The following is a 27,883-nucleotide window of genomic DNA, read 5'->3' on the forward strand; positions in this document are numbered from 1 at the left end:
ACCCCCCCTCCATTGCTTCCCCCCACCTTCTTGGTTGCTTTTTCTCCTCCCCCATACCCCTCTTTTATTATTTGTCCCCCTCCCCTTTCCTCCTCCTCCCCTCCCTCCCTCCCCCCTCCCCCCCTTTAATACTTCGACTTCTGCTGCCTCCGCCGCCGTCGCCGCCGTCGCTGCTGTGTTTGCGCCTTGGAGATGTCCTTCCCCCAACTGGGCTACCCGCAGTATCTCAGCGCCAGCCAGGCTGTGTACGGGAGCGACCGGCCTGGGGTCCTGGCCGCAGCCGCAGCCGCTGCAGCAGCCGCAGCCGCCTCAGGCCGGCCTGGGGGTGCGGAACTCGGGAGCGGCTCAGCCGCTGTCACCTCTGTGCTAGGCATGTATGCCAGCCCCTACAGCGCGCCCAATTACAGCGCCTTTTTGCCCTACACCGCCGACCTCAGCCTTTTTTCCCAGATGGTAAGTCCAACTCTCTCTCTCTCTCTCTCTCTCTCTCTCTCTCTCTCTCTCTCTCTCAACTTCCAGTTTTCATTCACTTCTTTTCTTGTCCTTACTCCTTTTCTGTGAGTCTGTCATTCTTTCTTTGGTTTTTGGAGTGGGATTGTCCGGTTGCAAAAGGAAAGGGGGGGGGAATGGGGAGAGGAGACGAGAAGAGAAGAGAAAAGTGGGTGGTGTGTGTGTGTGTGTGTGTGTGTGTGTGTGTGTGTGTGTTGTATTTGGAGTTGGGTTGAAAACTGGAAGAGCGAAGATGATAAGCGTCTGGCTTTTGGGTAGATAGGTTGTTGCAGCGGCTTGGACCCCACTTAGCAGATTGTTCAGAGTGATCGCGGCAACAGCCAAAGGGTAAAGACGGGGGAAAAATCAAGAGTCGCAGTAGGTAACCTCCTGCATTCAATGCGATTAGATTCCGTCTCCATTTCTAGCTATAGAGAGCCCTAGAGGAAAGTGAGGTTTGTTAAAGGCTGGAGGTGCCAGTGTGGGGAAGGGGGAAGGAGGGGGGGCGAGGGTTGTCTGCTCCCGGCACCCAAAGCGCAGGAGTGGGAAAGCGAGTGAGGGGGATGGGAATCTCTAAAAGGGATCGGGGAGTGGTTGCTGTGTGTCTGGGTCTGTACACAAGACTGATCGACCGATCCTTCCGGGGGACTGTGGCTACAAGGGACCAAACTCCAGTTTTCTTCTGGGTAACTGAACTAGCGCTTCTTGTTCATTTTCTATCTATATTGCTTTCTTTTTACAAACACGTTTATATTTCTTCCACTCTACCCCAAGTTTCCTTTCTGCGTGTCGCCGTTTCTGTCTCCTACCTTAGTTGTCTTTGCTCACCTTTTAGGCAGCTGATTTTATCTTACTTGAACTTAGTCAAGTTAGACTTTATCAGATAAAAACCTTCACAAAATAGACAAAACTAGGAGAGCTTCTAAGCATTTAAGAAGCAGGATCAGGTACCTTTACGAACTTGATATGCTTTTGAATTGGGGATTATTACTGCTTATTCAGTCTCTTAAACTTTGTTTACTTTGACTTCCCTAAGTTGCCAAAGTTTTCATTTGAATCATATGAAAACCAGCTCGTATTGTATTACATAGAAAGGAAGGGGGGGGGGGAAAGTGTCACTTGTTTTAAAATAAATTTAACTTTTCTCAGATTATTTTTTGGGAGAGGAGGGAAATTAGGAATTTAATTTCTTCTTTAATTTTTGGCAAGAGAAATAGACTAGTCTTCTCTAACACATCTATTCACTTATGAGTAGCTAGTAAGGTAGGGGTTTAAACTCCTCTGTGTGTGTGTGCGCGCGCGTGTTTATGTGTGTCGCTCTTACTTATAAATGCTGGGACCAATAGATAATAGGTCAGAATTTTAGACTACCGCTGCTCCCAGATTTCATTTTCTTTCAAAAGATCTCTGAAGGTTAAACCTACCGTCCTAAAATGTCAAAAAATAAATATGCACATAGTGACACCATTGAGAGTGCTATTCCTTTCAGTATTATTGTGTCAAGTTATGAAACTAAAAATCTTCGATTGCACCTAGACAACATTTCACATTTCTTATTACAAAAACAAAACCTAACCTCCATGAAACCTCTTTTTCCCTTGCAGAAAAGTTGCCACAGAGAACGATAAGAAATTGACAAGTAGTCTCTTCAAGAGAAAACTCAGAAAAGCGGAGCTAGAAATAACATTAAAAAAACCCTCAAACTAGAGGATAAAGGAAATGCCAGAAACTCCACTTCTGTAATGAAATATAACAAAAATGAAATTTATTCCTGAAATGTCTTTCTGGGTGCTTTCTGCCCAAACCTTCAGTCAGATAGTTTGAAAAAAATAAATCTCTTCGCAACTTCCCCAAAATGCAGATGCTTCCTTTACCAATAGTTATTTTTAATTGACAAATGTTTGCTGAGTGAATGAAAGGTGTCATTAATTTTCTCTCTTAAATTAAAATCTGATACAAATGTATATCATTTAAGTAAATGCTATGGAGATTGGGTGATGTGGTAATTCAGTACAACTCTATTTCAAATCTGGTGAACAGATCAAGACAGAATAATTATATTTGAGGTTAAATAAAAATATTGCTCAAAACAATGTATGCCTGTATGTCTGTGTTGTGTCGTGTGTTTCACAGTTCTCAGAAAGTGTTTTTCATACCCTGATTCAGTGTCTGTCCTTTTATTATCATGTATTTGGAAGTCAGTGGATAAAGTTGTGTGAGAACGTCTGGACAATTTGCAGTAATAATGAGGCCTAATGAGGTTGTTAGAAAGATAAAATGTTATTTACCAAAACACCTGATGGGATAATTTGACTTGCTGTGTTTTACTACTGATGATAAAAAGAATATTGATTGCAAATAAATCATGGCCTCTAAAAGCTTGCAAACGGTTTGTGTTTGCTCTTCCAGATCAAAGCCAAACTTAAAAGATAAAGTATCCAAATAGCATATCTAGGAAAACTGAGTCAGGTTCCATTTCTTGAAGCTGGTTTCCCCTTTCTTAGCAGTTAATATTTTACTATATGTCTTTCTGCTTATTTAAAAGGCTGTGCATTGGGTTTTGTTGAATTTTTGTTTTTATTTATTTTTGTTTGTTGAGGGAGTTTGTGGAAAGGACTATAATACAAAATTACGTGTCCACTCTAGGATATTATTTAAATGCTTGTTAATCATTCCATTGACATAAATTTGAAGCTAAAAGGAACATGCTTTCTTTTTAAGTTTGGATTGGAATTTTAAAGATGTAAAGAGGAATCTGGATTTATATTTTCCATGCTCAGAGTAAAATGGGTGTTGAAGGGGAGGGTGTGAAATGTTTAATGAAAAAAATTAGTTTTATAAATTAAGGACATTTATTTTAGCTGAAGATAAATTAAAATTAGTCTTTTATTAACTACTTTGTTCCTTGTTTGGTGGGAAGAAAGTATGCTAAGGGGGAAAGGGAAGGGAAGATAGGTAGATAGAAAATGAGGCTGCAGTTTGTTTACAAAATTCTGTGTAGGATTTGCCATTTCTCCCACCTCAGAAGTGTAGAGGATCTTCAGGAAAAACAATTCTAATCAGATGTCCTGCCTGAGAAGATTACCACACACACCTCAGAGGTTTTTGCCCTCCCCCTACTTTGAAGGAAGTTAGAAAGGTGGTATGGGGGGAAGAGAGACTGGAACTACTTTTCCGGTATACTGAATGCTTCCTAAAAACTTAAGGGTGTATTGAGTGTCACTGAATCCAGATAACCTAACCTATGAGAAGGGAAGAAATGCAATCTGGCTAGATTTATAGAGATTCATTCTCTCTCTCTCTCTCTCTCTCTCTGAATGTGTCACTCCAGGGTTCTCAGTATGAACTTAAGGACAATCCAGGAGTCCACCCTGCGACCTTCGCAGCCCACACTGCTCCTGGTTATTACCCATATGGACAGTTCCAATATGGGGACCCGGGGAGGCCCAAGAACGCCACTCGTGAGAGCACCAGCACCCTGAAGGCCTGGTTGAATGAGCATCGCAAGAACCCCTATCCCACCAAAGGCGAGAAGATCATGCTGGCCATCATCACCAAGATGACCCTCACCCAGGTCTCCACCTGGTTTGCTAACGCCCGCCGGAGGCTCAAGAAGGAGAACAAAGTGACCTGGGGGGCAAGGAGCAAAGACCAGGAGGACGGCAACCTTTTCGGCAGCGACAATGAAGGGGATCCTGAAAAGACAGAAGATGATGAGGAGATCGACCTGGAAAGCATAGACATAGACAAGATTGACGAAAACGACGGCGAACAGAGCAATGAGGAGGAGGAGGAGAAGTCTGAGCATCTCAGGGCTAGTGAAGAAGATAGCCTGGACAAGGAGAAGGAGTTGCCCTTGTCGGGATCTGAAGGACTTAAACCCAAAGACTCTCTGCCCCTGTCGAAAGACGCCTCTGACAGTAGCACACGGATCCTGAGCCCTAGCGGACAAAGCAATTTGCAGGGGCCACCTCACAACAAACCCAAGATCTGGTCTCTGGCGGAGACTGCCACCAGCCCCGATGGCGCCCTGAAGTCCTCCCCGCCTCCTCCTCCCCCTCCCTCTTCCCAGGTCAATCACACTTCCCCTCAGCTCCAGCACCCCGCTTTCCTGCCCAGCCACGGACTCTACACGTGCCAGATTGGCAAATTTCACAACTGGACAAACGGGGCTTTTCTCACTCAGAGCTCTCTCTTGAATGTTAGGTCCTTCTTAGGAGTAAATCACCACCATGCAGCACACCACAACCATCACCTCCAGGCCCAGCAAGCGCCTTCGGTTCTTACAGCCACCCTGGGGGCGCTCAATAGCGAAAAAGCGTCAGAAAGAACCAGTCCTAAACACACAGGTAAACTATTTTGCCGCTGACTGCTTCCCCATTCGGAGTTTTGGCCAGTAAGGTCTGGAGCAACACTGATTCAGGAGGGAAAATCTCCTTAAATTCACTCTTGTTCTGTAGGGTCTAAGGGGATCCACCTGGGGACATCTTCAGGGAAGGAACCTGGCACACGAACCCTGGGCTGCTTACAAAGCCTCTGGGCCATTGTTTTGCATTGTTTCCTAAACCTTTTCGGAGAAAGTCAAAGTAGCTGGATAATCTGAGCTATCCACCCGCTTTGGAAATGCGGGGGAGTAGAATAGTCTAACTCAGCTGGGAGAGGAGGTACTTGAAAACTGTCTCTGCCTGGGGGTGTGGGAATGTGGGCTCCTCATTCTGGTTTTTAAAAGGTTTGCTTCTGTTTTCCTCCCCCTAGAAAGAGAAAATGTACCCAGGACCGACTCACCTCCTCAGCAGTTAAAATCGCCCTTTCAACCTGTCCGCGACAAGTGAGTTGTTGTTTTATTTTCCTAAAGTAATGTTAAATCTGATGGGAAAAAAGAAGGTTGAAGGGGAGAATCCGGAGGATAATTAGAGCTAATCATAAAGATAACCCCAAAAGCGCGTTACAGTAGCCCGCCCCCATCAAGGCGTAATCATTTGGAAGGGACTCTAGGGAACTGGTAACTTGGGGGCAAACTTAGTACAGTTGGAGCTTCAAGGGCATTGCTGGTGCTGCTGCTTCTACTTGCAGGCTCTGTCAGTTCCTTCCCTCGTTTAAAAAGGGGCTCTTGCTCCCCAGTCGTTTAAATAGCCAAGCAAGGCGAGGTAATACTTTTCAGTTGGTCTTTTTACTGACAAATTGTTACGTCTATTTTTTCCCCTACAGCTCTTTGGCTCAGCAAGAGGGAACACCGCGAATTTTAGCAGCTCTCCCTTCCGCTTGATTAATTTTTTTTGAGGGGTTTTAGGGGAGGAAAAAAGGGTGGGGTGGGAGGGGACATGGGGGAGGAATAAAAAAATATTTCAGAGACTGGTATAAAGGACAAAAAATGGAAATGATATAAACGACTCCCATCAATCACTTTTTGCAATAAGGTGCAAATCCATAAAAGCGATTCTCCCATATCGTAGCTGGATCCCTTCTCCTTTGTACCATTTCAGATCGTGTTATTCTAACCATTCTTCGATTATTTGTTTGGTAAATGTTCCCCATGTGTTTGTATGTGTTTTTCTTTCTTTCTTTCTTTCTGTATATAGTGATTTCAGATTGTAAATAGCGGGTCAGCGAAACTTGTCTAAATCATATATTTTTGTCTAATAAACTAAATGAAATTATGAACTTTTCTCTTTCTGATGTATTTTGTGTATCAAGAATATAGAGCTGAAATTTGAATTCCTCTTCAAAGCTTCGCATTTTCCCTTACTGCATTGTTAGTCTTCAATGAATTCTTAAGGTGCTTGTAGTTTAAAAGTTGCCAAACTATGTGCTTGGCTTATTGGTACTGCCATATGTGAAGGAAAAATCATAGGGAATTTTCTAGGATAGATGTTTGAATTTTATACATAAGCTTTTTTTTTTTTCAAAGAGTTCAGTTTTTCTGTTGGCAGTTAAAAGTTATTCCTTTAAACTCGTATACAGAAATTTCTCTGGTGCATTCCTTTTCTACAGCATAAGTGAGTTCGATTTCTAGAGTTTATAAATGATTTTTTAAGTGGGGAAAAAAATGAAAAAAGGAATTTTCTATCACTGCCCCCAAACTATAACTTCGGTTTCTAAATCAATTTATAACTAGTTGGCTCGACAGTGAATTGTGGCGCTAGTCCGCTTTGTGAGCAGAGTGGAAAAATAATGGAGTATGAAATTGTATTTTGAATGTATTTTTTAGTTATTTAGTTAAGCTAAACGTTGAGGAATTGGAAGGCTCTTTTAAACTCTAGCAATAGGCCAGCAGGAATAAAATTTGCCAGCAAGCTTTTCTCAGGGTTTAAGTCAAGAGGTGCTATGGAGGTTTCTGAACTGATGAGAAAGAGAATGGGGGAGGGTGGTGGAGGAAAAGCAACTAGCTTATAAACGCCATGGTTTTATATAGGCATTAATCTTCCAAAGACAATCCGTTAAAACTCCTAATATTTTTGAATGTTTCCTTTTCTCCCCTCCCAAATGAGAACACTAAATGAGCATTGAGGTGCTAATAAGATACCAGATGGTTGTTGATGGTGGAAAATGGAAAGAAGCATCTGGGAAAGTCATTAAGAAATAATGTGGGGACGCCCAGTCCAAAGTGAACCGACCTCAAAAGAGCACTTGTCGGAAACAAGACGAGAGTTTCAAATAAAATATTAATAAAATCCCTATCAAGGTTACAGTGACTGGTTTTGATTTTAGCTACAATAGCACCAAATAGAGAAAGTTGTTTTTTTCCTTATGCCTTTCAAATAAATGGGGAGAAATTGATTTTTAAAATTGCTTACTGTTTTTTAACGGTCACAGATCTGTCCTTTTTTAAAATTTTTATAAATAATCTTCTAGGGTTTTCTCAAAAGAAGTGCAGTTTCCTTAGCTGTCAATATTTAGATAGAAAGAATACACATTAGTGTATCTTATAAATATTCCTATTTCTAATAAACTTTTCCAACTTCAAATAAAATAAAGTTATTCCAAAAACACTTGGAATTTTAAAGGGAGAACATGCCTTGAAACAAAAGTCTGAGAGCACTTAAAGTTTCGTGGAATCAAAACTGCTACCAACTGCTAGCAACTTGACCGTATAAAATACCTCCCCGTTAGCGGTTAGGAGAATCAGAAATAGCCTGAGCCGGGACAACTGTACGGTTTTTGCAGATTTTCTTGCTTTCTTCGCTGCCGGCCCCCCCCCCCCCATCCCCTCGCTCCCCACCTCATTTTCCTTTGCTGCCCACATGGCGTTCATAAACTGGCATCTTTCGTTTAAAAGGAAAGATTACATTTTAAAAGCATACAATGCTGTTCTGTGAGGCTAAGCAAACAAAGTGGTGCCAAATTGGCTTAAAAGAAAAGGGTCTGGATGGGGGTTGGGATGGCGAAGAGTGGAGGGAGGAGGGAAAAGGATTATGAGGCACTTTAAAGGAGACCTTAATTGTTGAAAGTAAGCGTGTGCAGGAGAGAAGCAGTGAGTGTGTTTGTGTGTGGCGTTAAAGGTGTGCCTGAAAGTGAGCAAGGGTTTGCCGAAGAGGAGAGCGTGGCCGTTGGTGCACTTGAGTGGCAGCGAACACATTTGGAAAGGCTCGCAGCGCCCTCTGTGGACCTAACGTAGAATAGGAAATTTTGTTGCGGTTTATCTTCCCGTAGTAGACTATTGAAATCTGGGAATCCTTTGACTTCATCAAAGGTTTGGAGGGGGTTTGGGGAGGGGGGAATGAAGAACAGAGAAAGGAAGTTTGTGTGAGTCTTATGCTTCCTCACCCCCCAAGGAAGTCATATTATTTTATAGCAGCATTGGCGAGCGTCCGGTATTGATTTGATTGGAAACAACCTGCCTCACTCCGGGGAAAGTGTGTGCAGGTTCCAAGACGGGGCGTTTCTGTGGTTTGGGGGTGAGGAGACTTTTAGTCCAAAACAGCAAGACTGAAAGTTGTGCTATTTCATCCTCTAGGTCCTGAGCTGGAGACAGAACCTGCTAATTCTGTAGGTTAAGTTTAGTTCCAGGGGAAGGATGGAATCTCTGCAGGAAGTGAGAATGGAGTCATTGATGTCCTGGAGTGATTTGTAACTAAACCATTTTCACGTGCTAATAAAAGAGGGGCATAAAATTCCGTCCCTGATGTTCTTGTTCATTTATGTCTAAAGTCTCATGGTATTTATCTGTTTTACTGAAGGCTAATTTGCTGTATGGTACCATTCATTTGTGAGGAGAGTAGTACTTTCCCACCCTAAACATCTCATTCAGCCTTGTTTTTAAGGAATTGGATACACGATAACCTACAAATACTTCTTTGTAGGTCAAAAAAAAGTTTTGTGTTTTGTTTTTCTTTTAATCTACCAAAATGAAATTCTAAAGATTTGCTAGGGCTAGAAGAAGCAGATGTAGTCAGGGCAAATGACTTAATGCATACTAGTGAAAGAGAAATCTGCATTTCCTATATTGGCAAATATTTTTCATTTTCCACAAATTTCATAGGTTACTGGCCTTATGTGTCCTTCTGTCTGCTTTTTGCTTTCTTTTATTTTTATGTCCCATACTTTGATTCATTTGCATTTTCTCTGCCTGAGGTTTTGATGCAACATGTTTGAGGCAAATGGGCATGTATGCAGCCTGATTTAAGTTGGGATGAGAATATATTGCATGGAGATGTTTACAACAGGAAGAATTTAGCAGACTGGACTTTGAGGTTGTACTATTTGTTCATCTAAGGTTTCCTATTTTTAGCAAATGAACTCCCTCACACAAAAAAGCCAGCAAAATCAGCAAGTACATGTGCATGTGTCTATGTATCTATGTATCTATCTCTACATGTATCTCCTATATGTATGATTGTAGATAATATATATTACACATAACTAATATATAATAGAACACACGTATATGGGTATATGTATGCATGTACACATGTATGTGCACTATGCATGCATGTATTCTTCAGGGCAATATTGCAATTGAAAATTTCATTCCCTTATTGCTGAAAGTCCTAGCCTAATGTGTTCATATCTAACATGGTGCATTCACATTTGGACCAGCAACCCACAAAAAGGGGTACAAGTAATTTTGGACATATGTGCTACACAAGAACTTTATCCTACTAAGCCTTCCAGCTTGTTGTGATGCTTAGAAATGGAGATGGCAAGTCTTGAAAAGTAGCATTCTCCTGCAAGGGGCAAAAAAGGTTGCTGCTATTCTAGCTAGACTTTCACACTTCCAAAACCACAAATGTGCCACCTTCCATCTTCCTTTCCCTTTTAGTGATTAAAGAGAGATAAGAAATGGGAGGCAGTTGTGTAAAATGGGCACTGACACTCTAAGGAAAAAAATAAATGCAACCACACATAAGTATCAGCAACTTGCTGCAGGGCTTAACCTTTTCAGATGGGAAAATATTCCCTAAACGAAGAGATGCACAATTTTTTCTTGTCTGTACTTATAGCATATCTATCTGCATGAGATTTTATTCTCTATTCTGCCTTTGGCATGGGTGATTATTATTCCCCTAAAAGGCTTTACAAGGCAAAGGGAACTAGTGTTTTCATAAGTTAAAAGAAGTCTGTTTTTCCCGTGATTTTTGTATCTTTCATTTTTTATTTCACCTGAACTTGGATACGGTTTATTTATATTTGTTTTGGGGAAGGAAACAATGATTACCACAACAACTTTCATGGTTTCTTCACTCCCAAAGCCAAGAGACAGCAGCGATGAGGTGACTAACAATCCTTATGAAAGTGCAATACCCAGTCCCTTTCTTCACAATCCCCTCTGGCCCACCTTGTTGCCTGGTGTTAATTGACTTCAATTCTTTCCTGTATCAGCTGTCTAAGGGGTAGAGAGGTTAGAGGTCCATTCTTTCAAAGGCGTTAACATCCAGCTTCAATCATTGATCCGATTAAGCCTCCTAAGGAACTTTCTTTCTTTCTTTCCTCCTTCCTTCCTTCCTTCCTTCCTTCCTTCCTTCCTTCCTTCCTTCCTTCCTTCCTTCCTTCCTTCCTTCCTTCCTTCCTTCCTTCCTTCCTTCCTTCCTTTTCTCTCTCTCTCTCTCTCTCTCTCTCTCTCTCTCTCTCTCTCTCTCTCTCTCTCTCTCTCCTCCTTCCTCCCTCTCTCCTTCCCCCTCCTACCCTTTCTCTCTCTTCCTCCCCATCCTTCCTCCTCTCCTCTCCTTTCCTCTGCCTTCCTTTCCCTTCTCTCCCCTCCCCTTCACTCCTCTCCCTCCTCCCCTATTCCCTCCCCTCCTCTCCTCTCCTGGATGAACAATTATTCACAAGCAAATTTATCTCCTCTGCAATATGGAGAATTCATATTCATATCTCTGTTTTACTGGCCTGACACTGATTAATGTAATATGCACCATGACTCCAAGTACAGCGCCACTCTATGAATCATGCACTATAAAGTTTCAATCGTCCTTGTAGATGAGACTATTACAAAAAGGGGGGAAGGAATGAGAGAGTAGGGAGGAAGAGAAATGGGGGGGGGAGAGAAAGGGAGAGAGGGAGCCCGCCAGGTTTTTTGTATGGAATTGATTCTTTTCCCCCTACCAATAATGGAACAATACTGAAACCCTTTTTGGTTTTGGCCTCTGGAATTCCCATCCTCTTAAATTGAGAGAAATATATTATTTGGGACCAGAGAGAGGGTATTTTCACTTGAACCTTTTGGGAAAATACAGTTCTCAGTCCTCAGGGTGCCACCTATTCCTTCTCTTTTCCCAGTCCCCTTCCTGCTCCCTCCTGTTTCTCCTTTGCTCTTCCCCTATGCTAGGAGCAGAATTAGACCTGGGGCTACCTAACCCGAAGAGATTAGGGAGGGATGGTTAGTGGCTGTGATTTATACACTTGTGCTTAATGCAGATTAAATTAATTTGGGGAAACGAATCTGGTCGGGAAATGGTTTAGAATGAAACTACAGTTTGTGCGCCTGAGTGCTTATGGGATGATGTAGCCCACTCTGGTCTTTCGACTGCAGTAGGGGTGGGGTGGGGTGGGAGCGGGGAGCAAGAGTCTTGCAGAAAGCCGCAAAACATATTTTGATGAGGAGGCCAACCTTCGAAGGGGATGTAAAACAGATTAGTGCGGCTTGAGCACTACACTGGGCAAAGTCTAGGGTGTGTCTGCCTGAAGTGATCTGGAGAGTGAGGAGGAGTCAGGGTGAGGGACCCAGAACAGCATTTGGTTAAGAAGGACCACTGTGTGTGACAACTCTTCCACCAGTGATCTCGCAGGAAGAGAGAAAGGATGGAATTCAGACACTACGTCTTTTTAACGACTAAATTTATTTTCCTTTACTTTATGAAGGGGACTGCGCAATGGAACAGCCTCGGTGGGGGTGGGGTGGGGTGGGTGGAGGAAGTATCTCTTATTTAAATGAAGAAACCTTTAACAAGGTCTTAACTTTGAGCACCTTCGTGTCATCTGGGTATCTGGGTCTCTTGTGTTGCTCTGTCAGTCCCTGGTTTGAGGTTGGGTGCTCTGCAACCTTGCAGAGGTTGGAGGCTCAGAAGAAATTCCATCCCGGCCTGCTTTATCCTCAGCCTCCTTACGCAGGAGGGAAAGGCAAAGAGGGCTGACTAAGGAGTCTGGCTTAAAATAAGGCAAGGCCACTGGGGAACAGCACTTAGTTCTTGGGGAGATTCCGGGATCCCCAAGAGCGAGGTGAGGGGTGGAGGTGGAATTGAAAAAGCGGGCTTGCTGATGTTTGTTAGAGTGTGAGTCTTAAGGGTCAGCCTTCCACCACCCTCTGCCCCTTTTCTTCCAGCCCGGGGATTCACCAAGCCTGGGGTGGGGGGCATCCGCGAAATGTTCCGCCTGCTCTGAATTGAGCATCCCAGGGCTCTGCCAGTGCGAGAAGGGGCTGCGATTCGGGGACATCTCTTGCCTTGAAGGAGAGAGGAAAGGATATTCGGGACTGAAGGGCTCCAGATGGGAGTGAATTGGGTCCGAAATTGTGTGTGTGTGTGTGTGTGTGTGTGTGCGTGCGTGTGTGTGTGTGTGTGTGTGAGAGAGAGAGAGAGAGACAGAGAGAGAGAGAGAGAGAGACAGAGAGAGACAGAGAGAGACAGAGAGAGACAGAGAGAGACAGAGAGACAGAGAGAGACAGAGAGACAGAGAGAGACAGAGAGAGACAGAGAGAGAGAGACAGAAACAGAGACAGAGACAGAGACAGAAAGAGAGGGGGACAGAGACAGAGACAGAGAGAAAGAGAGAATCCTTTAACCTGTACATGAAGACTGGCAAGAAGTTCTTTCCCTGACTAGATCACTAAATGTGGCCTGCTTGGGACATGCTTGGCTCTTCTTCTCTCCTGTTCTCCCCTGTCTTCTCTTGTCCTCTTGTTTCTGCCTGGAGCAGACTGATACTTGGTTAAATGGTTCACGGGAAGGTGAGAAGATGTGCTGCTCCAGGGGCGATGGTGACAGTCAGAGAGGAAGGCAGACAGACTGCATTAGAGTCAGAGTTACAAAGTCTCCCACTATGGCTCATCAAGAGAGCAGGAGCAGCAGCAGCTCTTATAAGCAGAAAAAAAGGGACCTTGGGAGAATCCCTTGCTCCAGTCTTCTACCTCTTGTATCTGGAAGTAGTCTAGGGTTATTGTACAGGAGAAAGAAAACTCTCCAGGAGTTAAATCCTTTTAGAACGGAGAAGGCCTCTAAAACATAAGCAGGGGTGGGGGTGGGGAGGGAAATGCAGGAAATATCCCCTAAAGGATTGGGGGGGGCGGGGGGGGGGGAGGGGGGGCGGGGGGGGGGGGAGGGGGGGAGGTATCATTAGGTGGGAAAAGTGGACAGGTGTATTGTCCTTTAATTTACCTCTTCTCAAAAGGAATGTCTCTGGAACCTCTTCTACCTCATTTCATTTTTTTTTAAATCAAAGACTGCTTTAGAACCAAATGTTTGATTTAAAAAGATTTCTTTCAAGTTGCCTGATTTGTCACTGAAGGACAAGTATCCGTTTGTTCCATGTAACAATGAAAACGAGAATGTCTTGAGCACCCCCCTCCCCATTACTGTGTGTGGGTGCTATTCTGTACACAGCTTAGAAAGACACTGGAGTAAACTTCATGCGGAATTAAACCCGATTTTTTTTATAGCAACATTTATTTTTGTTCCTTATTCTCGGTGTATTGTTGACCCATAGATAATTAAAGGCTTTAGTTTTGAGTTGTTGGCCCCACACAATACATTGTCCCTTTGTGGCTGCCCAAGAAGGGCTTTCCCTGTGCTGCCTAGGGTTCAAAAACAATGAAACACAATCCATTTATTTTGTTGGTGAATTGCCGCACAAAGTGAGGTGGTCAGTGTTGAAAGTTTATCACTGTCTTGTCCCTTTGGCAGAGGCAGAGCATTCACACACCCTCTGCCCCAGTACACAAATGTCAGTCTCTTTGCAGGCTGCTGTTTTCCTTTTGAAGATGCCGATGGTGTCTCTGATCCATTAATCCATTTATCCAGTTTCATGAGTGCATTGGCTGAATGAGCACACAATAGCCTTGCCCAGTTGGAAACAACAAGTCAGTGAGCAGAGCCGGCACACCCACCAACCCTGGACACCACTTTCAGCTGCGTTTTGCTACTTGTTTCAAAAATACAATGGTGTAGATAACATCGCAAGATTTTAGTCGTTTTAAAACATCTTTCCCCCTTTAAAACTGCCTTTCCTTAACTATCCTTTCTAACATGCCAGAAGTTTGCTTTATGTGGAGAGAATATATAAAAAGGAGGTAAATATCTTCAGTGACTTTTAGAAAGCATATTAATACTAATGATAATTCTGCTGGTAATCATAACGATGATGAAAATGATGATGATAATGACAACGATAAGAAAAGCCAGTCATTTCTAAACCTGAATAAGAGCCCTACAATGTTTTCTGTGCTTTGGTTATTATTTGTTATTGTTACATTTTAAAAATATGCTTAATTCCAAGCTCCTTCAGTAACAGTAGAATGTTTGAAAATATTAAATACATCTGTGAGATGGTGGGCAAGAGAAGTTAAAAGGTGCTTGGTGCAGTGAATGTTAAAAAGATCTCACAATGAAGTGATTAACATTTTTATGAATAAAATTAATCACGCATTAACTCTGCAGCTCAATACATCTGAATGCCAAATGTTGCACAGCAGTCCCTGTTCTTACACCCAAGAATTCTTGATGTGTTATTGGCTTACATCAAATGTTCATCTATTAGGAATTCTGGAATATTTATGGGAAAATAGTTTATTAATATATATATATATTTAAATTGGAGACATGGGGAAAATCTCCAATATACCATCACCACTACTACCCAGCCTCCCCCAACTCTTTTTCTTTCTTTTTCATGCACAAACCCAGAGATGGCTTTTTTTATATAAATTTTATCTACAGATATGCCCATGAGATGCTAAAAAAGCTGTCAAGACGGAGAACTATAGAAGAAAGCATTAGAAACTGATGTAGAATTCTAGGAAACAAACAGAGAAGTCACCATCATAAACAGTTTTCAGTGAATGATGCTTTGGCATTCTTTGGCCCTTATTCGTGCTCTCATTTTTCTGGGCAAGCTTATTAGGTTGTAAGATGGAATCTTACCCATTATTAAAATTTCCACTATGTCAGATAAGGAAATGTGATTCTCTCTCTCTCTCTCTCTCTCTCTCTCTCTCTCTCTCTCTCTCTCTCTCTCTCTCTCTCTCTCTCTCTCTCTCTCCTCTCTTTTCTAATCTCTTGCCACTGTGGTTTTGGGATTATTCCAGCAGGCTATACAAAGGGAAGCGGAGGCATCTGAAGTGTCACTCTACAGCTGTGGCAAAGTAACAGAATTTCCATTTTGTTGATGCTCCCAGCACATGTGTGCAGCAGAAGGTGATATCAAAGGAGCCGTTCTTCCTCAGTTCTGCACATTATTTTTCACTGCTGTGGCGAATCTCTCTGAGCTCCGTGAACCAATAAAACAACGGTCCCTGTTTGAGTTGATATATTAATATTTACTGAGGATTTGCAAGGTCGGGGCTAAATGTCAGCAGATTGCTGGGGCAGTACTGTGGGGAATAATTAAACAAATCTCACAGCAGTTCAGCCTCCTAACATCTTTATTAATCTTCCTCCCCACCCCTGAAACAGTACACTGAAATATTGCTTTTGCAACCTTAGAGAAGATTCAGAAGAAGTTTAATAATAAAATACCGTATTGGAAATATTTGTTTTTGACAGTTTCTTGGCCAATTTGCTGGCAGATGTTAGCTAGTTGGGAAGGCTATGATGTGTGAATTATCACCAAGCTGTTGGGATTCTCACCTGCCTCTCTATCAAATTCATCCCGGCCAATTTGCCAAACACAATAATATCACTCCTATGAATTGATCCCCAAACTGGAGATCTGTTTATGTAGTTGGTTCACTTTGTTAGAGAAGTGACTTCTGGATGCCTATTCAATAGGCATTCTTCCTTTAACATGATTATAGCATGCACTTTAGTACAAGTTATACAATTCTCTTTAATAAGCTTCATAATTAGTGTTGGGATGCCTCATTACAAGTCATTGCCTGTAGCACTCCTAGGCCAAACAGCTCTTCTCAATCTGATTTATTTTTTATCAGACAGCAGGAGCTGTCTGGAGTTTTTGTTTGTATAATGGGGACCTGCATTAAGCCTCTAGTGTAAAAATACCACAAGGAAATTAATTGCTTCTGTGTGGATTCACCACAGATGTGTTCTGTTGATCAGAATGGTATATTTTTGACATTGGTATCCTGCGGTGAGTTGTAAAAAAAGAAAATGAAAAGCCAGCAATGCAAACATATTAGCATCAATATAGATTCAGTATGGCATAATTGAAAACACTGGGATTAAAATAAGGGTGTGTAATGAAAGTTCAAGATTTCTGCTAACATTTTTCTCCATTTCTTTTTTTATGCAGTTAAAAAAAAACTCATAATAAAACACATATGGTTAGAAACTCAGTTTTGGTTCTGGCCAAGAGATAAACTACTTAAAATAACACACACTCCCAGTGTGGTGACTCAACACAACAAGAAGGCTGACACACAAAGTCGCCCTCAAGGTCAGTGGTTTGATATCTATCGCTACTGGTCAGGCTGGGATTCACAGCTGCAAGCCTCAGCAAGTTAAGGGGCCTGTTTAAACTGCTCGCCCTCAGAGTATATGGAAAAGAGAATCCAGGTCGATTATAAGTAGGCTACTTTTAAATAACTCTCCACAGTTTCTAGATACTGTTCATTCCTGTGTCCCTGAGACTTGAAGAAAATTACTTCCATCTCATGGTCCTCTGCATTGCACTCTGAATACAGTCACAATATAACACTGTGGTGAAAACCACTCCTCTGCATTTCTTTCCCTATCCTCCTAACCTACTTCTTCTTAAACTCTATTTAGATTTTGATTTCTATTTTTTAATGGCATCCTTCTCAGACTGTACGTCCCTGGACAGGAATTTCATCTAATTTTTATAATTGTAGTTTTGACTTTATATAAAAGTGCAACCCTCCCTCCTCCATGATAATGATATATAAATCCATGTAACAGTAAAATGAAAAAAAAAAACCCAACACCTAAACATCCCCTCAAAAAGTGAGATTTTAAATGATCATAGAGTAAATTTTCAATGATTCTGAAGTCTGTTCAGAAGGAAATTAGGTTCATAGAACAAGCAGATAGATTTAGAGCTGGTAAGGTCCTCAGAAGTCATTTAATCCACCCCAACCCCTATTTCACACATGAAAAAACTGAGGCCCACAGAGGTTAAGTGAATTGTTTAAGGTCACGTGGATAGCCTGGGGCAAGGCTGAAATTTGAATCAAGGTCCTCAGATTCCAAATCTAGTATTCTTCCTGCTGGAACTAGCATAGTGTAACCATGTATTCCATGTTTGTTTATAGCTTGTATTACAAACATTTTAGGTTGGTTTGGCTGAAAATCATCAATGGGGAAAATGAGAGAAGACTGACTTGTAATTAGATAGAAATGTTAGTATGATCCTACTAACAAGCACATTCAGGTCTTTTACTACTGTGTTTGAGTTCTTTGCAGGGAGTACGTCTGGAATGGAAGGTTGGTTGTTTCCAAATCCCTTGGTCACAAAAAGAGACTGGGTGGTTGATTGAATTCAGCAGTAGTTATACTATTTCATCAGAATTGGACATTACCGAAAAATACATTTAATCTAATTCACTGTACTTTGTTAAGATAATCCTAGGGGTTTGGGGACCATTATTTTGAGTGCTAGTCCTTTAGTCGGGGAGATTCATTGTTTTGGATATAAATCTGACCTCACACACTTATTAGCTGTATGACTATGGGCAAGTCACTTAAGCTAGTTTTTCTTGGTTCTTCATCTGTACAATGAGCTGGAAAAGGCAAAGACAAACCACTCCAGGATCTTTGCCAAGAAAACCCCAAATGGGATCATGAAGAGTGTGACATGACTGAAAATGGCTGAACAAAATTTTTTTAAAAAATAAGAACCAAGTTTAGGCAGGATCACAAGGAAGGCAAAATTTATCTTTTGTAATTTCTCTCTTTCCCTCTTGGCATGCTTCTTCTTCCTTCAGATACTGTTTCCAACTTCCTGATATCCCTCCTCCACACCTCCTCTCATAAGGTCTCCTATACACCTAGAACCTGGCTTTCTAATAAATCCATTCAAGGTATTAGTCGGTGTTTCCTCATGATGGGGGTGGGTGGGGTATTCATATATTAACAGGGAATAGAACATTGAGAAGTCTTCAAGAGCACAAGAGATGAATCTCAAACTAAAATTTAATCAGCCTACACATGTAATAAAAGAGAGATTTTTTAGTTAGAGGGGATTTCCCAGAATTTCTTAAATAAAATCATGTGGGCAGAAGACCCATATTATTTCTAAATTCTTGTTTCTTTTAGAGCCTTGTAGTTAGAACATGTAGAGTTGGGCCTACTGTTTTTTTTTTTTCTCTTGCCTCTGAAGTCTACTGTAGTTGTGCAGGTATGTTACTCAGGTAATAGATCTTAGTTTAATTATCTATTTCACCTGTGACTCACTAAGTCACTTACTAACTCTGGGTCCTGATTTCCTCACCTATAAAAAAAGGGAAATCATCAAGCATCTTTCTTGCTCCAGAACCAATGATGAAAGTTGAATTTCTGATCTAGTAACAAGATTGTGTAAAAATAAAAAATCTTTTCTCTAGTATGCTATCTTGAGAAATGCCTGTTATGTATCCTTAGGGGCCTTAATAACTTGAAGTGCCTAGGAACTCTTTGATATGAAATGTGTCCTGGAAGTATTCTGAAACTTGAGTACTTTGCATATGCTCAGGGTGTTACCCAGAAGATTCTCTTTCAATATAATATAGTATGTATTAATTAGCTTGATCCATATGCTATTATTAACTTATCTACTAACTGCTATACACTTGATTTCTATTTTCCCATCACCTATTATCTCCCCCAATCAAAAGCTCTTGGTGTTTATCATGACAAAAATTTAGATGACTTTTGCTTTTTAAGGCAGGGAGGTACAGTGGGTAGATCCTTGAATAAGGAATCAAGAGATGATTTGTTATCTCAGTTTTGCCATTTGTTTAATCTAGCCAATCACTCCACCTCTTCAGACGTCAGTTTCCTTCTCAATAAAATGAAGATATCCGAGGTTTAGCCTAGCTTCGACATTCTAAGGATCCTTTGGGGCTATATTTTATGTGTCCTGCAACAATTGGCTTAGAGATGCTGACAGCATGGATGATTCGTTCAACACATGAAGAAGTGAAAGAGAAAGTGTTTTCTTTCTTTTCAGTCAACATTTTACCTGAGCCATGAAATGGTGTTGAGTAGGCAAACCAAGTGCTGAATAAGAAAGTTCCTCGTGTATTTTCCCCTCATTGTTAATATGTCTACGGCAGGTAAATTTTTTTCTCTTATTACCTTTGCTTGTGTCACCCCATGCCCTCTAGAGATCACACACTGGTTTTTAAAGAGAGGCCAATGAAAGGAAAACTGATTGTGATGAAATGCCAGGAAGGGGGAAAAATAACATGTCTAGAGCAAAGGAGACTTTTCTTCTTAATTTTTCAACCCATAGATTTTTGTTTGTTTTTGTTGTTTTTAAAAGCCAAGTTTTAAACCTGCTCAGGCCTCGTGGTTTCTTGGTTTTGAATTGGGCTCAAATCTGTAGGAAGTTGAGTTCATTTTCCAAAGGAAAATGTTCCTTCCTGTTTCTAAGAATGAAAGTTTTAAAAAGGTTTATTAAGAAAGACTCGCAAACTTCTTCGACATCAAATAGCTGTTACAAAACAAACAACATTTTGATGAGCTCAGTGTAAATGAATTAGAAACATATGGATTGCATTTCCCTTAAAACACTCATGTTGAACTCAAACATTTTAAAAAATAGTTTGAGGTGTTCAAACCCATGACACATCTGGGCATGTCCATCCCTAATTTTAGCGGGATGAATTTAATCCATATGTTTCTGATTCATTTGCAATTATCACAGTCAAGTGTGCATTTTGAAGAGCTGTATGGTGCTAGAGAAACCCTCTGAGCTTTTTAAAGAACTTCATAATCTCCCCCACCCCATTTAAACACAGTGATTTACATCTTGCTAATGTTAAACCAATATCCAACATTTAAAATTTGCATTAAACCTTTAAGCTCAAGAGATTTGGGGAATCTTGAACTTGGCAAAATGCCTTTTTAAATGTAGATATGGGCTCAGAAAAAGACATTAACAAATATTAGTCCATATTGGTTTAATTCCTCACTTGGAATCTTGGATGAGACTAGCAATATTTCTGCCCTCTGCCACCTAACATGACTTCAGTGCATCCAGTCTTTCACTTTGATAAAGTTGTTTATCTATATAGAAGTTATCTGAAATTTTTTTAATGAAATAATTTTGTTTTGTAAGGAAACAAGCATTGATGCAATGTGACAAAATATATTTATAATATAGATAATTAAAACATAATTGCAAAACTCAACTGGAATTGACTTCTGTATCCTATATAGACATAGATTATGTATATGTGCAGGTATATAATTGTTTGTACACTTAAATATTTTGAATGAGTCATTATTTCACTGGTTTGGACATTCTCTCCACAGATGTAGGCTGTGGCCCTTCCACATTTAATGAATTACTATTACCTTGAAATTCATCATCTAGTGACCAAGCTCCTGGTGATGAACCTCTAAAAGCCTATTTGCCTGGTTCTCATATAGCAACATACAGCCCTTTCCTTCACTCCAAATAAAGTCCTTTCTTTCTGGCATTCTATTGGCTTGACCTTTAAGAACTCTGGGTTACCTCCAACCAGTTTTGAAATAACTAAGGAAGATTTGAGTGTAATTTGTATATACATACACATGTGCAAATATATACAATGCGTAAGTCTATATAATGTAAATGAAATATGCATACATGCATGTATATGTGGTATATAATACAAATATATTTTGACACAATTAAAACATGTCTTAATTACTATTAAATCTCAGTTCTCTATTTCTGAGCTAGAGAGCACACAAGACTTTTTTTCATCATATATTTTATTCTTATTTCTCTTCCTTTTAAGATATTTAGTTGGGATAAATGCCCACTCTACAATCTTATAACTTCTCTGTTTAAAATTTTATTTATTTTATTCCAAACTTAAGAAATAAAACAAGTATTTCCATAACATAGTAGAATAGTAAAAAAGGATGTTTCCATATGAAAGGGGCTAAAATTGTAGCTATGATGTCTAAAATTTAATGAATGGTCGCATTAAATTAAAAGCTTTAGCAAGAGTTTAGACTTTTAAGTATTTATTAAAGTGCATCAGAAGTTGGTGAGGAGAGAGAGAGAAGAAAAAGTCAAACTTCATCTAACTGTCTTAGAGACCCCAGCATCTGCCTCACCAAGGTGAGGTCAGGAACCGAAAGGCCCTTGCCTCAGCGGCTTCTCCCAGAACCTCTTGTGAAACAGGAAAGAGGACTGTCCATACATATACACACACACACACACACACACACACACACAGCTCCAAGCTAATTGGCTGGTAACTTTGATTGACACAAGTAACAGGTGCTAACTTCCAGATGCTAAAGTCACATGGTTTCCAAGTCACACGCTTTCTCCTCATGGGGGAGCTTTCCCATAATATCTTTCTCAACAGGTTGGTAGCGCTCTAAATCTCACACACATGAAACTACAAATCTATTATGTACAACTTGCTATTCCTTTTAAATATATTAGAAAGTTATTGTGTAAATTTTTTCCCCTTTTTCCCCCTTTTCTCTTCCCAGCCCTAGAGATAGATACCGTTAGACACCCACACACATATGTAAAATCATTCTATAATACTTCTAATTATCAGATTTTTTTCCTCTGGATGCAAATTACATCTTCATAGGTCGTTTGTAGCTAATTTGGGTAACTATGATAGTCAAAGTTACTTATTTGCTCAAAGTTCTTCTTAAAAAAATATTGCTGGAGCTTACAAGTTTTGAGCTACAGTGGGCTGTGCTGATCAAGTGTTGGCATGAAATTCATCATAAATTTGGTGAACCCCTAGGAAGAAGGGGGCTACTAGGCTGTCCAAGGAGGAGTGGATCAAAAAAAAAATTCTGTTACTGTATACAATGTTCTTTTGGTTCTGATCATTTTAGTTTTCAATATTTATGAAAATCTATTCATGTTATTCTAAGATCATCAAGCTCATCATCTCTTATAGCACAGTAGTATTCCATCATGATCATATATCATAATGTGTTGTAAGGGCACACAATGCTATCCTGTCCTTTATGATCTAGTATTCTGATTCTCTTCTTGGATCAGAATTTTTATTTAATGTAATACAATTTTCCTTAAGCTATAGTCAACATTTTATGAATAGTTCCTTGCTATGGCATTTTCTTGTCTGTCTGTGTCAAAGTGGCACTTTTACTCCCCCACTCAAAGAATGTCTGTGGCCATGTTTTCCCTTTATTAAAGGGGGGTAAAAGCTGTTCTTAGGACCATTTAATTTCTATGGGAGAGAATTTGTGAATTCTTTCTCTATGTTTAGGAAATGGGACCAAGAGTGGCACATAATATTTAGTGTCAAATTAAATACGTCTGAGGTTTTACTTATACCATTACTATATTATACTAAAGGAAACAAAAGCAAGAAAACAAACACAGTTCAGAATAAGATTTTGTTGTTATTTAGTTATATATAGGTCTTTGTGACCCCAATTTGGGGTTTTCTTGGAAAATATACTGGAATGGTTTGCCATTTCCTTTTCCAGTTTATTTTATAGATACAGAAACTGAAGCAAACAAGATTAAGTGATTTACCCAACGTCACATAGCTCGTAAGTGTCTAAGGCCAGTTTTGAACTCAGGAAAATGAGTCTTAATGACTTCAGGCTCAGCACTCTATCCACACTACTACCTAGATGCCTCAGAGTAAGATAGCACTTTTAAAAGTCTTATACTGTGAATGGAGAAAATATGTATAATTATTGCTTTTTTAAAAGCAGTAGCATGGGGGCAGCTAGGTGGCGTAGTAGATAGAACACTGACCCTGGAGTCAGGAGGACCTGAGTTTAAATTCGGCCTCAGACACTTGACACTTACTAGCTGTGTGACCCAGGTCAAGTCACTTCACCCCAATTGCCTCACCAAAAAACAAACAAACAAACAGCCTGAGGGGGGTGGGGGCATCTGGGAGGGGGAAGTAGTGGCATGGCACAGTTGATATTTAGCCTTGTAGTCAGGAAGACCATGTTTCAAGTTCTACCTCTAATAAATACTAATTCTGTGATCCTTGGCAAATAATTAACCACTCAGTGTCATAGGGGGACTCTTTAAAAATATCTAAGTTGTAAAAGACGTGTCAGTCTGCATTAGTGGATGGAGTTTTCTCATCATGAAATTCTTCACACCAGTGAAATAGCAAGTCTTTACTATTGCTTCTTTAAAACAAAAACAAAACAAAACAATACCTGACAGTTAGTTGCTCTGTATGACATTTGATCTAACATCCTACTAGAATAACTGAATAAATAGCTCCAATTTTTCCATGTATTTTACCTGGCTAGTAAACTTCAAATTTCTGTTATGTGTGACACTACATTTTATTGATTTCTAGACATGACCAACTCTAAAGTTATTATAGCTTGTGAAGTTTGGTAGTCTGGTCTGCTGACATGTTCATGACATTAAAAAATATTTAAATGTAAGTTTTTGCTTTTCACTAAATTTTCATTTATTAAACTTCCACCCTTTTGACCTTTAATAGATGTCATATATAAGGTCTCCATTTATTCTTTTGTTACATTTTAGGTCACATCTTTGTTATACAAAGTAAGATGGTGGAAGTTATGATATGATAATTGGGGGATTACTGGGAATGTTTAGATTGGAAAAGAGAAGGCAGAGAGGAGATATGATAGCTGTCTTTAGATATTTTAAGGACTGTCATGTGGAATCATGAATCATACCATTGTGTACCTAGGGGAGATCATCTAGTTCGAAGCCCTCAATTTGGAGAAGAGAATACTGAGGCCTAGAGGTTAAGGTACATAACCAAGTTCAAATAGATAATTAGAATGGATTAAGAGGAGAATTGGAATTAGAATGCAAACCTTATTTTCTCAACTCTTAGTTCAGTGTTTCTCCTGTTTTTCTCCAAAAGAGAACAGGAATGGTGAGAAAGAACTACCAGAGTTATTAAGTGTTTGAATCAATTCCCCCATAAAATAGAAAACATACTTGTAAATTGGGTGTATTTAATCAGGGGCTAGAAAATTACCTGGTAATATTACTATAAAAATTCATGTCCTGGGTTAGAGGTTGGACTAGATGACTTCTCAAGTTCTATCCAAATTTAAAGTTTATTTATTAAAATTTTATAAACATTTTGGTACTGGTTTATCCAAATTGTCTTTGCATACAGACCAATTAATTACATTTTTTTTTGTGAGGCAATGAGGGTTAGGTTACTTGCCCAGGGTCACGCAGCTAGTAAGTGTCAAGTGTCTGAGGCTGGATTTGAACTCAGGTCTTCTTGAATCCAGGACTGGTGCCTTGTATACTGTGCGACCTAGCTGGTTATATCAGGGTATTTGCAAAGGAATAGTTCTTTTGCAATATGTACCTGCACCAAAGTTGATTCAGGTGATGTTACAAAGATCCCATTCACCTAATACCCTTGGCTTTTCTATGTGGTTGCACCATGTAGCTAGAACCTGGGAATACCTGGACCAATTTACATGAGTTCCTAAGATTCCTGTGTGTAGATCAGAAAGATGAGATATTCTAAGCTCCTTATCTACCTAAATCATCTTTGCTATATGGAACTGTAAAGACTAGAAAGTTATAAGTAAATAGGGGCCTGGCACAAGTCAGAAGTGGAAGAATGAAAAGGACATTCTTCCCTACTCTTTTCCTCCTTTCTTTCCTCCCCTTCCTACTCTCATTTCTTTCTCTCTTTTCCTTCCTTTCTTCTTCCTTCCCTCCTCATTCTCTTACTTTCTCCCTCAGCTCTCTCCAATCTTCCTTCCTTCCTTCCTTGCTTGTTTCTTTCCTTCCTTTTCTATCCGACTTATTACATCTTTTTTTAAAAAGGAAACAGTAACAAGAAGAGAGAATACATGAAGATATGCAGGATTGATTATAAAAGGTCTTTGTAAACAAATCAAGGAAAAGTTGTCCAAAGAAAATAAGCAAAGATTGGGATAGAAGAAAAAGTCAATCCCAGTCAACAAACATTTATTAAGTGGCTACTATGTGTCAGGCACTCTGCTAAGCACTGGGAATACAAAGAAGGCAAAAAAAAATAATAATGCCTGTTTCAAAGATCTCACAGTTTAAATGAAAATCCCAAGAGGAGAAGGAAGAGACAGATATGGTTTACTTTCATACACTTTCTTTTAAGACTTAAGCAAATTTTTCATAGAATCTCATGATTTTGATTACATACACTTGTTATTGTTGAGTCATTTTCAGTGGTGTCAGACTCTTCCTCACTCCATTTGGGGTTTTCTTAGCAAAGAAAAGTGATTTTCCATTTCCTTCTCCAGCTCATTTTACAGATGAGAAAATTGAGGCAAAGAGGCTTATGTGACTTGCCCAGGGTCACATAGCTAGTAAGTGTCTGAGGCCAGCTTTGAACCGAAGAAGATGAGTCTTACAGACTACAGGCCTGATACTCTATCGACTGTGCCACCTAGCTGCTGTATTATATACCATTCAGGGGCACACTAACTACTAGTTCCACAAATTATTTACAGTAGAACTTTGATTCTAAGTCTTTATAATCTTTGAAATGAATGAGTGAAGAGGGGTTGTTGATGATTATTTATTGAATTTGATTCACGTAGGTAGCCAGTATAAATGGTTCAAGTCTCCCAAACCTATTTTTAATTCTTCTAGACAGTTTATATATGATGAAAGGCCTATAAAATTCTTTTTCAACTCAGAATTTTGTTTATCAAAGAAGTCTGAGATTTCATCTACCTATAGACTAAATAGGATTTTTAGATCTGACTGCGATCTAAGAATGATTAAGTTATTTGTCCACATTCACATAGTTCACTGTCTATATGGGAGTACAATATTTTTTTAAAAAAAGAAGAAAATTCATTTATAGGAACATCAGTAGCTATTTCCAGACCAGTTTTTTGTGAATTCTGTAGCAGAGTTGTGGGGAAAATAGTCAGCATTAAAACTCCTGATTAACATCATGCTGATGAACTTCCTTCAAAGGGGACTGGAGTATAGGCTGAAAGAATGGCATAAAAGATAAGGGTGGGAATATGGGAAGAATATCTTACTGGACCTTGGGATTTAGCTAAAAACTGCTGGGTAACTCAGTGGACAGATCTCTCTCACCCGCCATTTGCTGCTAGCCCCTTTACACTCAGTTCAGGTCCAATCCCTGCTCCTATGGTTTCCCTTGCTCTTCCCTCTTTTGTTTTCTGATAGCCAGTTACTCATCCCATCCTTTCCAAGACTCTTCCTTTAGAGATTAACTGTCAAAACTGGTCCCAGGCAAGAAGGCAGGTTGTTATTGTAAGTTAAACTGTAGACAAATTCCTGCTGAGACCAAAAGGTACACTCCTTTTGCAGCTGTGCCTGCACAGCCTATATTCTGGAGCAGCTTCTCCAAAATGTCTTGCTAGGCCACAGAGGTTTTGTGGTTAGAATAGCACAACTTGTGACCTTATACCCACACAGTATAAACACAAATGAACAATCTGTATCATTCTGATATTGAGGCAGGGCCAATTTAAGCATCACCTCTTTCTAAGGATGGAATTTCTTCAAGGTGGTATTGCATTGGTATACTTTAGGTAAGACTTTGGGTTTTTTTGTTCTTTAGTTTTCCGATGTATATTCAGATTTATTCTTTCAGAAAGCAAGCCCTCTCACTGAACTTCATTGTTGTTTCTGTTTTTGTTTTTTCTTTAAGACTGAAATCCCATGGAGCACAAAGCCACATTTTCTGAGAAGTCCTTAAACAGTACCATGCACCAAGTGGGTATTCAGAAAATATTAACCATTGACGACAGTTTGTTTTCCCCTGCACTATGTCTGCTTTAAAGTTGTACTTTTAACATTGAAAAACTATTTTCTCTATGGCATTCTGTAAAACAATTATAGATGTTAGTTCTTCTTAAATTCTACACAATTCTCTTTTATTCCAAGGAGCTTTATACGTGACATTTTAAAGCAATATTATCCTAATTTTTTGAATTAATGGATTTCTGCATAAGAAGCATCTTGGGATACATAGTATGAAGGGGTGCTGTACTTAAGTGGTGACTAATAGTTTTGGCTAAGAGAAAGGTGCATGTAGTTAACTAGCTAATAACGTTTTCTCTTGTAACATTTCCCCACTTATAATGTTTACCTTTCGAATAGTCTACTGTGCACATGTGCAATGTTTCCCACTTAAAAACGTTTCCTTCTTAGAGTATTTTGCTTTTTTTGGGTCTGTTGGAAAAGCATTATAAAGGGATTTCCCTGAATTATAAATATGAACACATGACTTAATAGTCTACATTTGCTGACTTTATTTCAGGAGAATTGATCTGTTCCACATTTCAACAGATGTGGAGCATTCTATGGTAACTTTCCAAGAGTGTGTGGTGGTTTGTCTTCTCTTCTATTGGTGGGGGAAAGCAAATTAAACAAGATTATTTGCCTTTGGCCTATTAGTCCATCATGATAACATTAGTTGGCTGAGTAACTGCCATCCCCTGGGGCCTGGGGAAAGAGTGTGGCTTAGAATGAGATTTTGGAGGGCTCATGGTGATATATCACTCTTTGTAGGATAAAGGGATCATTCCCCATTTTCTTCAGATGAAATGTTTTGTTTTTTTTTTTTAAATAACAAACTGGTTACATGGGCACTTTGCTGTTCCTGGTTCAAATCCCTTCTGGTTAA

At 39.9% G+C, this 27,883-nt stretch overlaps 1 protein-coding gene and 1 long non-coding RNA gene across 5 annotated transcripts in view; one reads left to right on the top strand and one right to left on the bottom strand.

Annotated features, from left to right (window-relative positions):
- LOC122737991 overlaps window positions 1-232 on the bottom strand; it is a 196,067-nt gene extending 195,835 nt beyond the window's left edge. Inside the window, exon 1 of the long non-coding RNA XR_006354621.1 lies at window positions 133-232. This is a non-coding gene — a long non-coding RNA (uncharacterized LOC122737991). The remainder of the gene's footprint in view (window positions 1-132) is intronic.
- Window positions 169-27,883, top strand: IRX1 (iroquois homeobox 1). Of its 4 annotated transcripts, none has more exons than XM_043980000.1 (4): window positions 169-453; window positions 3,821-4,838; window positions 5,245-5,317; window positions 26,906-27,883. In XM_043980000.1, the coding sequence occupies exons 1-4, from the start codon at window positions 193-195 to the stop codon at window positions 26,940-26,942; spliced, it is 1,389 nt and encodes a 462-aa protein (XP_043835935.1). In that variant the 5' UTR covers window positions 169-192; the 3' UTR covers window positions 26,943-27,883. The 4 variants fall into 4 exon arrangements, with proteins under 4 accessions (XP_043835935.1, XP_043835945.1, XP_043835928.1 ...); XM_043980010.1 differs by lacking the exon at window positions 26,906-27,883 and adding an exon at window positions 8,444-8,600; XM_043979993.1 differs by lacking the exon at window positions 26,906-27,883 and adding an exon at window positions 5,698-5,794.

This window comes from Dromiciops gliroides, chromosome 1 (assembly GCF_019393635.1).
Source record: "Dromiciops gliroides isolate mDroGli1 chromosome 1, mDroGli1.pri, whole genome shotgun sequence".
NCBI lineage: Eukaryota > Metazoa > Chordata > Mammalia > Microbiotheria > Microbiotheriidae > Dromiciops > Dromiciops gliroides.

Coding starts and splice junctions, on each gene's coding strand:
- IRX1 (XM_043979993.1), top strand. CDS start 193: ATGTCCTTCCCCCAACTGGGCTACCCGCAGTATCTCAGCGCCAGCCAG. Junction 454..3,820: donor TCAGCCTTTTTTCCCAGATG/GTAAGTCCAACT, acceptor GTGTCACTCCAG/GGTTCTCAGTATGAACTTAA. Junction 4,839..5,244: donor AACCAGTCCTAAACACACAG/GTAAACTATTTT, acceptor TCCTCCCCCTAG/AAAGAGAAAATGTACCCAGG.